The sequence below is a fragment of the Sciurus carolinensis genome, chromosome 4 (genome assembly GCF_902686445.1).
Source record: "Sciurus carolinensis chromosome 4, mSciCar1.2, whole genome shotgun sequence".
NCBI lineage: Eukaryota > Metazoa > Chordata > Mammalia > Rodentia > Sciuridae > Sciurus > Sciurus carolinensis.
Window position 1 is genome coordinate 39,041,314 of NC_062216.1, and position 18,886 is coordinate 39,060,199.

General features: G+C 38.7%; 1 protein-coding gene and 1 pseudogene across 1 annotated transcript in view; one reads left to right on the forward strand and one right to left on the reverse strand.

Annotated features, from left to right (window-relative positions):
* Window positions 1-1,620: 1,620 nt before the first annotated feature.
* The window catches only part of Mtnr1a (melatonin receptor 1A), a 34,485-nt gene continuing 17,219 nt past the window's right edge, over window positions 1,621-18,886 (reverse strand). Inside the window, exon 2 of the mRNA XM_047549988.1 lies at window positions 1,621-4,926. Within this exon, the coding sequence (XP_047405944.1) occupies window positions 4,058-4,926 (869 nt within the window). The 3' untranslated portion in view covers window positions 1,621-4,057. The remainder of the gene's footprint in view (window positions 4,927-18,886) is intronic.
* On the forward strand, window positions 16,563-18,091 carry LOC124983081 (pleiotropic regulator 1-like; annotated as a pseudogene).

An 18,886-nucleotide genomic window follows, 5' to 3' on the forward strand; every position in this document is an offset into this window, starting at 1 on the left:
TTGTTGTTGTTCTGTTCTAAATGACAATCTTAAAGTTTACCATTTTATTGTTCCGTGGGTCATTAATGCGATGTGTATTTAATGTACCAATCTTACTTCCATATTCTTTTCTCCAGTGACTATTTAAGTCTTAATTCTTCATTTCATCTTTGAATTATCTCTGTCACTCTTCAGGTTTCCTCATTAATGAATTAAATGAAGCTTAACTACAAGTTTCCAGTATATTTGTCTGACAATTAGGGACTAAACAATTGAAAATGATAATACTACTTTCGAGAGGGCCCACTGACTTATGCTTATCTATTAGGACACTGAGCAAAGAGAGACCTCAGATCAAGATCCTTGACACAGTGTCCTCCGGGATCCTTTGTTTCCCTGTCCTTCCCTTTCTGCTGAGTGCAGCAAAAACTAGGTTCTATTTAGGGTTCTCATGTGTCAAAGTCAGGTGGTCATTTATGTCTGTGTTCTCAGTAAGATATTGCTGTCTTTAAATGTTAGAGAAAAGATATGTTTCTACAGTATATGACTTCATAGAGTCAGAAGCTAGTTATTCCTTCAGCAATGGTAGTTTATAAAAAATAAAGGTGTCCAATATTTCCTAAATTTTTAATGTACTCAGAAGCTCAAGGTTCAGTCTCATCTCTTCTAGTAACTCCAGTAGATCATTAACAGGACAGTTCATTTGTAATGAATCTCACCTTCATGGTCTGTAAAATGAGGAAATTGGCTTGAACCTAACCTCTAAGTTCTCTTTAATGATCATGGTTATGCAAAGGTCAAGAAAATAGGCTGCCTTTTCCCTCCTAAGTTCTAAGAAAGAAAGAAGTTCATTCTGTGCATGTATACTGACCAAGAAATAGTGATTTCTGGGGGAAAAAAAAGAAAGAAACACATTTGTTAAATAATGCAACAAATCTGTATTTGGACTAGAACACAGCTTATTGGTTGCCTGTGTCAAGGTGGAGCAAAGTTCAATTAAATTCAGCTCCATTCCATGACGAACATGAATATATGAATATGTATGATATAGATGCATGATATATGAACACATATGAATAACTGACTAGTTTAAACTCTGCTAAGAAAAATTCCCCAAACTGGAAAAATAAGTTTTTTGTCCATAAACAGGTACATATCTTAAGTAATTATCAAACCACCCTTCATTTCTTTGTTTGTTTTGAGTACTGGGGATTGAAGTCAGAGTCCCTCAACCACTAAGCCACATCCCCACCCCTATTTTGTATTTTACTCAGAGACAGGGTCTCACTGAGTTGCTTAGCACCTCACTTTTGTTGAGGCTGGCTTTGAACTCTCCATTTCCTTCCTCAGCCTCCCAAGCCACTGAGATTACATGTATGTGCCACCATGCCTGGCCCACCCTTTATTCTTAACCAAATTTAACTCCTCAAAATAACATAAAAACTAAACACCTTAAAAATAGTAAGAAATCATATTCATCTTCATATATGTATGCATATATGCACATGTACACATATATAATTTATCAAAACAATATGTACAAATAAAAACCTCACTCAAGTTCATCCTTGGCAGTGACAAAGTACATACATGGTAAAAAGAAGTAAAGGAATACAAAAGTATACTGTATCATGGCTTTATTTTCAAAAATATAAAATGAATGTGTCTTTTGGAAAAACAGACTTCCTGCAGTTTTATACACACACTCAGGCTGCAAGAAAATAATGACAAGCAGAAAATAATGTCAGAACTGAGGTTAGCATCTTATATTTAACTACTTTGAATTGTGTAAACACTGTCTAAGCAAACATTTACGTTGTAACTCAATGACCACAGAGTTAATGAAGATATTATAGCTCTCTAGGCAGAAATTCTATCAGCTCTTTTAATGGGCAAACCAAATAGCTGAACTGATTCTTCCTCCCACATCCCAAGCATGGAGGTTCATTCAGTATTTATTAGGACAGTGCTCAGTAGATAATCACTTGCCCTTTGTGCACCAAAATTCAAAAGTTCTCAGAGGTGTTGAACATCATAGAGATTGAAGGTAACATTCATTTCACTTTATTCCTCATTTATTTGGAATACTTTATTCCAAACTGGATATATTTGCATCACACACATTACTGCAAAGTAACATTTCTGCTAGAAAATAGAGAATCAGGCTATCTCAAGAAAAGAGAGGCTCTGTGTCTAATTTCTAGATGAAATAGTAATCAATTGGTTTTTCAATGGGCATGTGAATCATAGATCTGTTATCAGAACAAAGAAATGTATCCTCATAATAAAGGAACACAGCATAATCTTATTATTACTAACATAACACACACCTAAGTCTTCTTTTGACTCTTTAAAGCCATAGAAGCTGTTCTTATTTCCTCAGATCAGCAACATTAAAAGTGAAATGAGAGCTAACTGGCTAATGCACACAGTATGCATGCAAACACGTGTGCACAACCATACACAGTCACTTTGTCCCATGGTAAACTCTGTGATGTAAAAACATTTCTAAGTGGTTGTTTCTATTAACTTAAAATGTCTGCTTCAGAGATAGAAAATAGAATAACATATGAGTAAGTCTTGTGCTTCTAAAATCATTCACTTTCTACATTCACTTATGATTGCTTTTCCATAGTTAAATTCAATTTTTTCCTCAGCACTGTGAAGCAAGGTGATTGCACAATGACTCCATCATCTTTCTGGTGACAGACAAGTGTGAGTTGAATCCAATTAGGGCATGTCCCAACATTTCAGAAACTTGATGGCCACAGCCTAGTCCTGGTACTAGTTTAGTTTGTTACTGAATTTTTATCCCACTTGTTATTGTTACGTTATGTGTATACTAAAACTTTGGTTAAATATCTGCCCCTTTTGATCTTTCCCTATGTTTTACAAATTTAGTTTACATTCAATCTTTGGCCTTCTAAAAGAGCTTTGGTAAAATAAGTACTTACTTACCATCAACATAAATATTGAACAGCACTAAAATAACTTTGTTATTGTCTAAATTTTTACTCACATGCAGTCATAGGAGATTTCTCAAAACCTATAATCAATATTGCAAAGTTGGTTTTACATTGACTTGTACATGATACTTTTTTTTTTTTCCAGCATAGAGGAGAGTAGCTGAGCCTGGTGGTGCGCGCCTGTAATCCCTGCTACTCGGGAGGCTGAGGCAGGAGGAATGCAAGTTCAAGGTCAGCCTCAGCAACTTAGTCAGACCCTGTATTTCATTTTAAATACAAAGGGCTGGGAGGTGGCTCAGTATGATGGTGGCAGTGGTTGTTGCCCCTGTCACTGAGTGTTCAGCCTTTCACTCCATAATGAGTCACTCATCTCACTTGTCCTTTTTGTTCATTCACTCATTTATAAATAAAAGGGTCTATTCATTTTTCCATTTAAAATATTTTAACAAGTAAGGGGGAAAGCAGTTATACTCATCCTCAAAATCCCTAGGAGACTTGTTCCAGGAGACCCCAAGAAGATAAAAATTTGTGAATGCTCAAGACCCTTATATAAAATGATACAGTATTTGCATATGACCTATGCATATCTTCACATTTACAGTTTTAAATCATCTCTAGATTATTTATAAAACCCATAGCAAGGGAAATGCTATATAAATAGCTGTTATACTATATTGTTCAGGGAATAACAAGAATAAAAATACATACATGTTCAGTACAGATGCAATGTTTTCCTAAATATCTTCAATTCATGGTTGCATGAATCCGAGGATGTGGAACCCACAGAAAGAGGGATGACTGTACTGTGTTTGTGAAACTCATTTACAGTAAAATAAAGATTTTCACACTATTCCCTTAAATTCATCCAGTATTTTACTTTAACCCCCTACCCCTGAAACATATTCTTCAATTAACATATGATTCTCTGTATGTTCTGGGTTTCTCTTGATAAGCACTTTTTCACAAAGCACACTAGCTCAGAAACTAAGGTAACCTCTTAAGAGCTTCCGTTTCTCAACTACTGTTTTCTAGACCTCTATCAAGAGCAAAGCAGACATGAAAAGGAGTAAGATCCTGAGACACGGACATTGTACCAGAAATGCTTTGCTTTTCTAAACAGAGTCCACCTTGATTAAATTCTTGTTGGTTATCAATGGAGAGGGTTTACATTTAATCTTATCTGCTACATCATTCGAGCTATCGACAAAGAACATCTTGGCTGTACACAGTGAAACTATAATTCTTCTGTATTCCTTTCTGAAATTTTGGTTCAGTAGTCCATATATAATTGCATTGAGGCAGCTATTGAAATATGCCATGTAGTAACTAGTCACAAATAGCCACTCTGGTATCCTGGGCACCATGCTGGTAGGATCTGTGGCCACAATAAGACCAATAAAGTTTAGAGGAGCCCAGCAAATTGCAAAAAGTACAAAAACCACAAACATGGTGACAAAGTTCCGGAAGTCCTGTGGTTTCAGTTTGGGTTTGTTGTCAGACTTCACCCTCCGTCTAACCTGAAGAACCAGGATCCATATTCTTAGGTAGCAGAAGATGACTATGACCATAGGAAGTATGAAGTGGAAAACCACCACAGCTATTGTGTATGCTGAACTGACAGACTGTGCAAACGTACAGGAATAGATCCTCGGGTCATACTGGAGTGTTTCAGTTCTCAAGTTGGGCACAATGGCCACTAGTGTCAACATCCATATCAGGAACACGTAGCAAAGGGAATTCTTGTTACTGTACAACCTGTCGTACTTGAGACTGTGGCAGATGTAGCAGTAGCGATTAATGGCGATCCCAGTGATATTGAATATGGAGCCAATGACACTCAAGCCCATCAGGAAGCCACTAATTTGACAGTGCAGAGATCCCAGGTTCCATCCATTGTTAAATATAGATGTCAGCACCAAGGGGTATGGATAAATGGCCACCACCAGGTCTGCAATTGCTAGGCTCACCACAAATATATTTCCTAAAAGAGAGAGATTTATAAATATAAGTCAATACCAGTTTTGCAGGAGTCGTAATTTTTCTTTTCACAATTAAAGAGCTGCTTAGCTATTTCCACAGCTTGGATGATCTGCCATCATAGCTACTGTCCACACTATAAATGAACGGGAGGACGCCAATTTAACCAGGAAGTAAGCCAATTGTCACTCCTGTAAAATCAAGTCCCCTTTTCATAACATTGCGCATTACCACCACAAGGTATATTCTATATCCCAGACTGTTGTCTTTCAAACAGTCTTGAAAAAAAGTCTCAAGTTTATTATATGTCTTGTATCTTTTGTTTCAGAACCTTCTATATTAACTGAGATATCTCATATTTTGTTATTCTCAAGTCCGCCATGATTTCTTTAAATTCCTGGTCTTCTATTCTCTTTAGTTCCTCAACAGTTCTCAAATGAACCTCCAGCTTCTGTTGTTGAGATCAATGGATCTTTGTCCACAGCTCAACAGTTAATTAAGACAGAAAGGGTACGGGGCGATCCAAGATGGCGGACTAGAGGGTGACTGCATCTCCTGTTGCTCCAGAACCCAAGATTCAAGAAGGGGAGGCTTTAAGAGACTCAGACTAAAATAGAGCGACGGGGTGAGTCTCCCCCACCGGGTGAAGCTCAGCCTGGGCGGCAGGCCCGGATAAGAGTGGCTTCTCAGAGCAGGGCAGGGCAGCTAGAGTCTTCCCCAGGTAACCCTGCTCCCTCCGGCGGTGGGCACCTCCCACACGGTCAGCTTCTTGGAGCAGGCCCCCCAGTGAGAGCCTTTCTGCACAGAACCAGCTCCAAGTCCCGGAGCCAGTGGTGAGCTCCGGCCCATAGGCAGCTTCAGGGACCAGGACAGGGCAGTCAGGGACTTCCCCAAGCAGCCTGCTCCCTCCGGTGGCAGGCGCCTTTCAAGGCTAGCTTCTCAGAGCAGACCACCCAGTGAGAGCCTTTCTGCACAGAACCAGCTCCAAGTCCCGGAGCCAGCGGAGAGCTCCAACCCGCAGGCAGCCTCTGGGACCAGGGCAGGGCAGCCAGAGACTTCTCCAGGCGGCCCTGCTCCCTCCGGCCACAGGCTCTTTCCACGGAGTGATCCAAGATGGCGGACTAGAGGGTGACTGCATCTCCTGTCTCCAGAACCCAGGATTCAAAAAGGGGAGGCATTGAGAGACTCAGACTAAAATAGAGCCACGGGGTGAGTCTCCCCCACCGGGTGAAGCTCGGCCTGGGAAGCAGGCCCAGACAGGGGCAGCTTCTCAGAGCAGGGCAGGGCAGCTAGAGTCTTCCCCAGGTAGCCCTGCTCCCTCAGGCGGTGGGCTCTTCCCACAAGGCCAGCTTCTCGGAGAAGGACCCCCAGTGAGAGACTTTCTACACAGAACCAGCTCCAAGTCCCGGAGCCAGTGGTGAGCTCCAGCCCATAGGCAGCTTCAGGGACCAGGACAGGACAGCCAGGGACTTCCCCAAGAAGCCCTGCTCCCTCCGGCGGCAGGCTCCTTTCACGGCCAGCTTCTCGGAGCAGACCGCCCAGTGAGAGCCTTTCTGCACCAAACCAGCTCCAAGCCATGGAACCAGTAGCAGGCTAGGGGCAGCTTTCTTCAGAAGCACTGCATTATCAAGTTCCTCCAAGACTTCAGGCTACTGAAGGCTGGGAGGTGATACACTGGAAATCTACAGGGACACTATAAGCCAATAGAGGAAATCTGCAATATCTCAGAGTCCCACTGACATCTGACCAATATGAGAAAACAAGGGAAGAAAATGTCCCAAACAAACCTAGAAACTATATCAATAAAACCCAATGACAGCACAGCAGAAGAAATGTCAGAAAGGGAGTTCAGAATGTACATAATTAAAACAATCAGGGAAGCAAACAAGGAGATGAAAGAGCAAATGCAGGCATTGAAGGAGGAGATGAAAGAGCAAATGCAGGCTTTAAATGATCACACCAATCAACGGTTAAAAGAGCAAATACAGGAAGCAAGAGATCATTTCAATAAAGAGTTAGAGATACTGAAAAAAAAACAAAAAGAAATCCTTGAAATGAAGGAAACAATAAACCAAGTTAAAAACTCCATAGAAAGCATAACCAATAGGATAGAACACCTGGAAGACAGAACCTCACACATTGAAGAAAAAATATTTAATCTTGAAAACAAAGTTGAACAAACAGAGAAGATGGTAAGAAATCATGAACAGAATCTACAAGAATTATGGAATATCATGAAAAGGCCAAATTTAAGAATTATTGGGATTGAGGAAGGCTTAGAGAAACAAACCAAAGGAATGAACAATCTATTCAATGAAATAATATCAGAAAATTTCCCAAATCTGAAGAATGAAATGGAAAACCAAGTACAAGAGGCTTATAGGACTCCAAATACACAAAATTATAACAGACCCACATCAAGGCACATTATTATGAAAATACCTAACATACAAAATAAAGACAGAATTTTAAAGGCCGCGAGAGAAAAGAATCAAATTACATTCAGGGGGAAACCAATAAGAATATCAGCAGATTTTTCAATCCAGACCCTAAAAGCTAGAAGGGCCTGGAACAACATTTTTCAAGCCCTGAAAGAAAACGGATGCCAACCAAGAATCTTATACCCAGCAAAACTCACTTTCAGATTTGATGATGAAATAAGATCCTTCCATGATAAACAAAAGCTAAAGGAATTTACAAAAAGAAAGCCAGCATTACAGAACATTCTCAGCAAAATATTCCATGAGGAAGAGATGAAAAACAACGATGCAAATCAGCAACGGGAGGAACTAGTCTAAAGGAATAGCCAAATAAAGGAGAAACCAAATCATGTCAAAAACAAAAATGAGTTAAATGACTGGGAATACAAATCATATCACAATAATAACCCTGAATGTTAATGGCCTGAACTCATCAATCAAAAGACATAGATGGCAGATTGGATTAAAAAGAAAAATCCAACAATATGCTGCCTGCAAAAGACTCATCTCATAGAAAGAGATACCCATAGACTAAAGGTGAAAGGATAGGAAAAAACATACCATGCACACGGACACATCAAAAAAGCTGGAGTATCCATCCTCATTTCAGATAATGTGGACTTCGAGCCAAAACTAGTCAGAAGGGATAAAGAAGGACATTACATGCTGCTTAAGGGAAGCATAAATCAGCAAGACATAACAATCATAAATATCTATGCCCTGAACATTGGCTCATCCATGTACGTCAAACAAATCCTTCTCAATTCCAGAAATCAAATAGACCACAACACAATAATACTAGGCAATTTTAACACACCTCTCTCACCACTGGATAGATCTTCCAAACAAAAATTGAATAAAGAAACCACAGATCTCAATAACACAATCAACAATTTAGACTTAACCGACGTATATAGAATATACCATCCAACAAAGAACGAATACACTTTCTTCTCAGCAGCACATGGATCCTTCTCTAAAATAGACCATATTTTATGCCACAAAGCTACTGTTAGCAAATACAAGAAGATAGAGATACTACCTTGTACTCTATCAGATCATAATGGATTGAAATTAGAAATAAATGACAGAATAAAAAACAGAAACTTCTCCAATACCTGGAGACTAAATAATACACTATTATATGATGAATGGATAACAGAAGACATCAGGAGGGAAATAAAAAAATTCTTAGAAGTAAATGAGAACAAAGACACATCATATCAAAATCTCTGGGACACTATGAAAGCAGTACTTAGAGGAAGATTTATTTCATGGGGCGCATTCAACAAAAGAAGTAGAAATCAACAAAATAAACGACTTAACACTACAGCTCAAAGCCCTAGAAAAAGAAGAACAGACCAACACCAAAAGAAGTAGCAGACAGGAAATAGTTAAAATCAGAGCCGAAATCAACGAAATTGAAACAAAAGAAACAATTGGAAAAATTAACAAAATAAATAGTTGGTTCTTTGAAAAAATAAACAAAATTGATAAACCCTTAGCCACACTAACAAAGAGAAAGAGGGAGAAAACTCAAATTACTAAAATTTGGAATGAACAAGGAAATATCACAACAGACCCGAGTGAAATACAAAATATAATTAGAAGCTATTTTGAAAATCTATACTGCAACAAAACAGAAAACCTCGAAGACATCAACAAGTTTCTAGAGACATATGAATTACCTAAACTGAACGAGGAGGATATACACAACTTAAATAAATCAATTTCAAGCAATGAAATAGAAGAGGTCATCAAAAGCCTACCAAAAAGAAAAGTCCGGGACCAGATGGGTTCTCAGCCAAGTTCTACAAAACTTTTAAAGAAGAGCTCATTTCAATACTCCTCAAAGTATTCCATGAAATAGAAGAGGAGGGAACCCTCCCAAACTCGTTCTATGAAGCCAATATCACCCTGATACCTAAACCAGACAGAGACACATCGAGGACAGAAAATTTCAGACCAATATCCTTAATCGACACAAAAATTCTCAACAAAATTTTAGCAAATTGCATACAAAAATATATTAAAAAGATAGTGCACCACGATCAAGTGGGTTTCATCCCAGGGACGCAAGGTTGGTTCAACATCCGGAAATCAATAAATGTCATTCACCATATCAACAGACTTAAAGTTTAGAATCACAAGATTATTTCAATAGATGCAGAAAAAGCATTCGATAAAATATAGCACCCCTTCATGCTCAAAACACTAGAAAAAATTGGGGTAGTGGGAACATTCCTTAACATTATAAAGGCCATCTACGCTAAGCCCATGGCCAATATCATTCTAAATGGTGAAAAACTGAAAGCATTCCCCTTAATGGAACAAGGCAGGGATGCCCTCTTTCACCACTTCTTTTCAATATCGTCCTTGAAACTCTAGCCAGAGCAATTGGACAAACTAAAGAAATTAAAGGGATACGAATTGGAAAAGAAGAACTCAAACTATCCTTGTTCACTGATGACATGATTATATATTTAGAGGAACCCGGAAATTCCACCAGAAAACTTTTAGAACTCATAAGTGAATTCAGTAAAGTAGCAGGTTACAAGATCAATGCTCATAAATCCAATGCATTCTTATACATAAGTGATGAATCTTCAGAAAGAGAAATTAGGAAAACTACCCCATTCACAATAGCATCGAAAAAAATAAAATACTTGGGAATCAATCTCACAAAAGAGGTGAAAGACCTCTACAATAAGAACTACAGAACACTAAAGAAAGAAATTAAAGAAAACCTTAGAAGATGGAAAGATTTCCCATATTCTTGGATAGCCAGAATTAATATCGTCAAAATGGCCATACTACCTAAAGTGCTATACAGATTCAATGCAATGCCAATTAAAATCCCAATCATGTATCTTACAGAAATAGAGCAAGAATTATGAAATTCATCTGGAAGAATAAAAAACCCAGAATAGCTAAAGCAATTCTTGGCAGAAGGAGTGAAGCAGGGAGTATTGCAATACCAGATCTTCAACTCTACTACAAAGCAATAGTAACAAAAACGGCATAGTATTGGTACCAAAATAGAAAGGTGGATCAATGGTACAGAATAGAGGACACAGATACAAACCCAAATAAATACAATTTTCTCATACTAGACAAAGGGGCCAAAAATATGCAATGGAGAAAAGATAGCCTCTTCAACAAATGGTGCTGGGAGAATTGGAAATCCATATGCAACAGAATGAAACTAAACCCATATCCCTCACCATGCACGAAACTAAACTCAAAATGGATTAAGGATCTTGAAATCAGACCAGAGACCTTGCATCTTATAGAAGAAAAAGTAGGTCCAGAGCTTCAACATGTTGGCTTAGGACCAGACTTCCTCAACAGGACTCCCACAGCACAAGAAATAAAAGCAAGAATCAATAACTGGGATAGATTCAAACTAAAAAGCTTTCTCTCAGCAAAGGAAACTATCAGCAATGCGAAGAAAGAGCCTACAGAGTGGGAGAAAATCTTTGCCAATCATACTTCAGATAGAGCACTAATCTCCAGAATCTATAAAGAACTCAAAAAACTCTACACCAAGAATGCAAATAATCCAATCGACAAATGGGCTAAGGAAATGAATAGACACTTCACAGAAGAAGATCTACAAGCAATCAACAAACATATGGAAAATGTACAACATCTCTGGTAATAAGATAAATGCAAATCAAAACCACCCTAAGATTCCATCTCACCCCAATTAGAATGGCGATTATCAAGAATACAAGCAACAACAGGTGTTGGTGAGGATGTGGGGAGAAAGGTACACTCATACATTGCTGGTGGGGCTGCAAATTAGTGCAGCCACTCTGGAAAGCAGTGTGGAGACTCCTTAGAAAACTTGGAATGGAACCACCATTTGACCCAGCTATCCCACTCCTTGGCCTATACCCAAAGGACTTAAAATCAGCATATTACAGAGATACAGCCACATCAATGTTCATAGCTGCTCAGTTCACCATAGCCAGATTGTGGAACCAACCTAGATGTCCTTCAATTGATGAATGGATAAAGAAACTGTGGTATATATATACAATGGAATATTACTCAGCCATAAAGAATGATAAAATTATGGCATTTGCAGGCAAATGGATGAAACTGGAGAATATCATGCTAAGTGAGATAATCCAATCTCAAAAAACCAAAGGAAGAATGATATCGCTAATAAGTGGATGATGACACATAATGGGGGGTGGAGGGGTTAGTGTTAGGGTTAGAGTTAGGGTTAGGGAGGGGGGCAAGAATGGAGGAAGGAAGGACTATATAGAGGGAAAAGAGGGGTGGGAGGGGTGGGGGGGAAGGGGAAAAAATAACAGAATGAATCAAACAACATTACCCTATGTAAATTTATGATTACACAAATGGGATGCCTTTACACCATGTACAAACAGAGAAACAACATGTATCCCATTTGTTTACAATAATTAAAAAAAAAAAAAGAATACAAATAATCCAATCAACAAATGGGCTAAGGAAATGAACAGACACTTCACAGAAGAAGATCTAGAAGCAATCAACAGATATATGAAAAAATGGATGAAACTGTGGTATATATATACAATGGAATATTACTCAGCCATAAAGAATGATAAAATTATGGCATTTGCAGGCAAATGGATGAAATTGGAGAATATCATGCTAAGTGAGATAAGCCAATCTCAAAAAACTAAAGGACGGATGATCTCGCTGATAAGCGGATGAGGACATATAATGGGGGGATGGGAGGGGTTAGCGTTAGGGTTAGGGTTAGGTTTAGGATTAGGGTTAAGGAGTGTGGTAAGAATGGAGGAAGGAAGAACTGTATAGAGGGATAATAGGGGTGGGAGGGATGGGGGGAAAGGGAAAAAAATAACAGAATGAATCAAACAACATTACCCTATGTAAATGTATGATTACACAAATGGTATGCCTTGACTCCATGTACAAATAGAGAAACAACATGTATCCCATTTGTTTACAGTAAATTAAAAAAAAAAAAAGACAGAAAGGGCTCTGTCACCTGTCTGGAGTAGAACACTAGCCTCATGCCTACTAGCTGTGTAACGGAGACAAATTACTTCACCTTACCAAGCTTCAGATTCCTCTCTGAGAGGGGGATAATGATAGTAGTGACTTCTTAAATTTTATAAAGCACTTAAGGTACAAAAATTAAACTCTAAATATTCTGGATAAGTTTTAATTTTCTATATTAATGTAATAACAAAACATTTTTAATACATAGAAAAAAACTCAAATTTCATAAGATGTTCTACAAAGTATGTTCTTTTCTTTTGTGACTCTTTTTCTTTTTCCTTTTGCAGTGCTAGTGATTGAACCCAGGGTCTTAACATGTGCCAAGCAAATGCTCTACCACTGAGCTAACCCCCAGACCCGCTTTTGTAACTTTTTTTTTTAACCTTTGTTTCTTACTATTCCTTCTGCCTCGAATGACTCTTCTCCATCTTTTAAAATGCTGCCCATTTTTCCATGTCCATTGTAAATGGAAATGCCCAAAGTTTTTGCTGATCTGCCCAATCAGAGGTAAGCTTTTCCTCTTTGAAGGCTCCTAAGTCACTTTATACCACTTGTAATGTGGATTAAATTGTAATAAATTCCATTTAATAAAAAAATTATTAAATGCATACACTAGATGCTGGGGAGACAGGAAAGAGGAGACAGGAAAACTCAGAAAAACAAAAGCACAATAATCAGAAGCACAAGAGTATGCAACTGAGTAAGAGGAAACGAGGAGGTTGTTAGACTGGGAAGAGAAGGGACATTCTAGGCCCACTGATAATATATTTTGTCTTCTACACATGCAAATATTTAGATATCTATTTTTAAACTTTGCTTTTCTACACTTCTATACCACAGTCCCTCAGGTTACATCTTCCCCATTCTTATATCTTAGAATCCAGTACAATGACTTTTGCTCACGTTTGATGATGTAATTTGTAACTTCCCAACATCTGAAATAAAATAAGCTCTATACTTGAAGTTCTTAATTCACTAACTTTATTCCCAATAAATTATTACCAAAAAATGAAGTAAAACAGCAGTCATGAAATGATACAAGAAAAGCAAAGCTTGCAACTATTTAAGAATCTCAGATAAATTGTCATAAAGCAAATGCCTTAAAGATTGGTTATATTGTTCAAGTTAAAGGAAATGGAAAATTAATTGTTCCCACAAATAAATTTCAACTACCAATGTAATATTTAAATTCCAAAGTCAGCATATATTCATAAATTTTAACTGAAAATATTTAACACTTGAAAAACATGAACAATATATGAAATTCAAGTACAAGTTAAAATGTCATTAAAATGGCACCTTTTTACCCAGAGTGTCACAATGACACACTGGCTTAACATAGATTTATTTCTACAGAACTTAAATTAAAATCATTTTTATGGCTTTCATTCTGTGCTCCATTTATTTTATTGCAATTATGCCTCATTACTATTCAAGTAATCATATTAATTAAATTGCCGGTTTAATTTTCTTTGAATTAATCTCATTTTACAAATGTTTGGAGAAAAAATTTAAGTCACAAACTGTATGGAGATGTGGGTATCAGGCAGCTTAGCTTGAAATTTTATCACGTCTGCTCATTTTTGTAAGGCGTGTGTGTTGGATGGGGAGGACAGAAAAGGAACTTTTTTTCATTTAGTTCATTCACTCAAGAACAATTAAATCAATCATAATTACTCACATCATAAGGTCATGTATTCCATTCTCAGTTCTCTGCTACTCCAGATTTTAGCAGTCTACCCATTTTTATAGATATCAAAGACTGTATACACCAGCATAGTAATGTATTCTGAAATTTAATGTCTGTCAGTAGCTAACAATTTCTTTTTTGTCGTATTTAGCTCCAGTCCTTACTGTGGAGGAATTTTGGAATCATCCAGGTAAGATGGATGACCATCTTGTCCAATTCCTACTTAGAGAAAAGGGAAGCAGAAATACTGAGTTAAATTGGATGAAGTCATAAAACTAGTAAGAATTGAGTGTATGACATATTGCTTATTTGTTAGTTTTGCCGAGTGCACTTCCCTAAAGAAGTTCCTGTGCTCCTACAGAGAGCCTCGATAGGCATCATTCTTTAAAAGAACTACCTTTAAAAGTTAGATCTAGAAAATTATAGAGATGAAGCAGGAGGAGAAACCACTTTGAGGTCACTTTTCTAGGAACAGGAAAAAACAGAGCCTTGCAATGATCAAATGCACAAACTATAAAATGCAGAGTAGATATTTGTACTAATAAATTTTAAATTAGAAATTAAATACAGCACAGGAGGCACAAATTAAAAGACAATTATAGAGATGCCTTGTCTAACTGCCTCCCTTGGAACTAGTCCTGTGACTTCCCTCTTGTAATGGCCCAAGTAGAGGGACAGTGCTTTTCTATTTGTGACAATGACTTCTCCACCTTTTCCAGTCTCCTCAAGACCCACACCATCAAATCCACGAGGGCAGTGCCTGTCTCAGATGTCTCCCTGATGCGACCACCACCTTGAACAGTACCTGGCATTGAGTTAGACCTAGTGAATTCACATTGTGTTGACACAGCAAGACTAAAAAGACATTTCCTTTTATAGCTCCAGGCTGGTATTCCCCCACAAGAGACAATTTGCATGAGATTTTATTAAAATGTGAAAATGAAGCGGTAGCCATATTCTCTTGCTCAGAAGTTCTTCATAAGGCGTGAGGTGCCACAGCAGCTCTGGCACTTGAGTCTCTTCTACTGCCCTCTGGTGGTGGGGGGGGAGCATCAGCATGTCCACAGCTTCTCCAGCTTCTGCTGAATCCCGCTTGGAGAAACCCCGGAGACTGACCCATTGAAATGAGTTCAGTTCATCCTCTTGGGTTCCAGTCATTTCTCCAAGGTTCCAGTGTCCCTTGCAACTAACTCCTCTTGACATTTATCTTGCCATATCAACTGCCTTTTCTGTGGACTTTAGTCTCCAATACCAGAATCAGAAACAATAGCCCTAATAAATTATCAGTTTCCACAAAATCTGGACATTCTGCTTCTTGAATTGATGGGACTCTTATTGATGCAGAATTTGGTAGTGGAAGTGAACTAAAAGAACCTTAAGGATGATTTAACTGTATTGGTTCTGGGTTCTATGATAGGACTAGATTGAAAGTATTAAAAACCCTATTTCTAGTAGGAAAAGGGACACTGGTAGTTCATGGCATGCAGTGGCAACAGAGTTACTTAACTTGTCACCTGTATCACCCTCTAAGGTAAAGAAAAAATTGCTGCATTGCCTCTCTTATCACTCAAGAAAAATTTTTAAAAACTGCACGTACCCCATTTTGATATACTACATAAATCCATTTACTGAGTAACCCAAAACACTGTCCATTTTTAAGGGAGGAGGAAAATCCTATGAAAGGCTGCTCTGTGACTCAATCCATGTCACCCAATCGCTCTAGTCTAAAGTGCCCCCACAAATTCCTACGTTGAAACTTAATCACCAGTGTGACAGTTACTGAGGTGAGTTACTGAGGTGAGGCCTTTAGGAAGTGATTAAGTCATGAGGGTGGGCCTTATAAGACAGGTACAGGGGAGTGTTCATCCATTCTACCCTTCCACCCCTTCCACCATAGAAAGACGCAGCGTTTGTCCCATCTGGTGGATGCATCAAGAAAGCACCATATTAGAAGCAGAGAACAGTCCTCACCAGACACCAAATCTGCCTGCCAGCGTTTTGATCTTGGACTTCCTGGTCTCTAGATCTATGAGAAATATGTCAATTATTTTATAATTACTCAGTCTAAGGTATTTTGTTATAGCAGTATGAATAGACTAAGATACCAATAGTGCTTAATTTAGACCATGAGGTTGTAGGGAAGTTTTAGCAGGTATGTAGAAGCAATTTATGACACAGACTCAGGATTTTGCAGCAAATCTGTGCTATCCTCTGCAGGTAAGTATGCTCTATTGAGACAGAGTGGACTTGCTACTCAGTCTTAGTAGAGTCTGAACACTTGACCCAGTGACCATGTGATCTGAAAGGTCCCTCACTGACTAGGTATTTTCTGACCCACCACATCATAAGATTTTGCATGCACAGCATCAAATAGAAGTGGTGCGTGGGAAGAGGCTGCAGAGTTGTGGCGGTGGTTACTGTGTTGGCAGTGTTTCTTGGCTGCCGGAGGGGTGAGATACACAGAAGCATCATGGCCAAGGAAGTACAGAAACATTCTGTACACACACTTGTGTTCAGGTCATTGAACAGAACCCATGACATGTTTGTAGCTGATAATGGAAAACCTGCGCCTTTAGATGAAGAGAGTCGCAAATGAAAAATGGCACTCAAGCTCCTTAATAAGTACGGTCCTGTGTTGCATATGCCCACTTCAAAAGAAAACCTGAAAGAGAAAGGCCCTCAGAATGCAATGGATTCATATGGTCATAAACAATATCCTGCCAATCAAGGACAAGAGGTTGAATATTGGTTACAGGTACCCACCCATATCCACCAGGACCTGGAGTTGCTTTGACAGCGGATACTAAGGTCCAAAGAATGCCAAGTGAATCAGCTGCACAGTCCTTGGCAGTGGCATTACCTTCCTCTCAGGCTGGGGCTGAGGCAAATCGTACTGCACCTGGTGGAAGCAAATATCGACATCCTAGGGCTTCTGACCATTCGCAACCTACAGTGGTGAATTCAATGGTTATGGAGACTGGCAATACTAAGAACTCTGCACTGATGGCCAAACAAGCACCTACAATGCCAAAACCCCAGTGGCACCCACCATGGAAACTGTACAGGGTTATCAGTGGGCATCTTGGTTGGGTTCGACGCATTGCTGTGGAACCTGGAAATGAGTGGTTTGTTACTGGATCTGGTGATAGAACTATAAAGATCTGGGACTTGGCCAGTGGCAAATTAAAACTCTTGTTGACGGGGCATATTAGTACAGTATGGGGTGTGATAGTAAGCACGAGGAGCCCATACCTGTTTTCTTGTGGAGAAGACAAACAAGTAAAATGCTGGGATCTTGAGTATAATAAGGTTATAAGGCATTATCATGGACATATAAGTACAGTGTATGGTTTGGATTTGTAACCAACAATAGATGTGCTGGTAACCTGGAGTCGAGATTCAATTGCCTGGATTTGGGATGTGAGAACGAAAGCCAGTGTACACACATTATCTGGATGTACAAATGCAGTTTCTACAGTGAGGTGTCTACAATACGATTATGGGATCTGGTGGCAGGAAAGACAAGAGTGACATTAACAAATCATAAAAAATCACTCAGGGCTGTGGCTTTACATCCTTGATGTTACACATTTGCAACTGGTTCTCCAGATAACATAAAGCAGTGGAAATTCCCTGATGGAAGTTTCATTCAAAATCTTTCTGGTCATAATGCTATTATTAACACATTGACAGTAAATTCTGATGGAGTACTTGTATTTGGAGCTGACAATGGCACTATGCTTCTTTGAGATTGGAGAACTGGCTACAGTTTTCAGAGAGTTCATGCAGCTGTGCAGCCTGGGTCTTTGGACAGTGAGTCAGGAATATTTGCTTGTGCTTGTGATCAGTCTGAAAGTCGATTATTAACAGCTGAAGCTGATAAAACCATTAAAGTGTACAGAGAGGATGATATGGCAACAGAAGAAACTCATCCAGTTAGCTGGAAACCAGAAATTATTAAGCAAAAGAGATTTTAATGTGGCATTGTCTTCATGGTGGTTTTTTTGGTTGTTGTTGTTGTTGTTTTGTTTTTTGTTTTTTTGTTTTTGTTTTTTTAAGCTCGGCATTGGTAAGGATGTTGGTCATTTTGTGTTCTGGCTGGGAGTATAAAGTAGAAACTCACTTATTGGAATCATTGCTGCTTCATATTTTACAATAAACTGTCCTCTATGGTATGAAATATGGCTCAAGTAAGTCCTGAAGGCACAAGTAGGTTACACAGATACCCATGTCCCACATTCCCGTCACAAAGACCCCTTCTCTCAGTGTGTACCTATGGCTTCATAGGGATTTCCCTTTGACCAGTCAAATAAGAAATAAAGAAGTTCTGGCCTAGTTTACAGAGGGTTCTTCATGATATACTGGCACTCTTAAAACTGGATCGTTGTAGCACTGCAGACCCAATCCAGAGTGACCCTGAAGGGCAAGAGTGGAGGAAAACACTCCCAATAAACAGAACTTTGAACAGTGCTTCAAACTGAATTTCAAACTGGCTATTCATTTTTCCTGGAAGAAGATATGGTTACAGACACAGATCTACATTGATTCATGATGGCTAGTGGTACAGCCAGATGATCAAGGACTTTGAAGAAAGGGGATTAGAAAATTGGTGGCACAGAGGTTTTGAAAGCTTTCAGGATGGTCATTTAGTATGAAGATATCTGTATCCCATATGAATGTGCGACAGAAGAGAAGCTTGATGACGTAACTTGTGGACATCAGTTAATCCTCAGCCATGACTGTCCTCGACCAATGGGCTCATAAAGGTATCA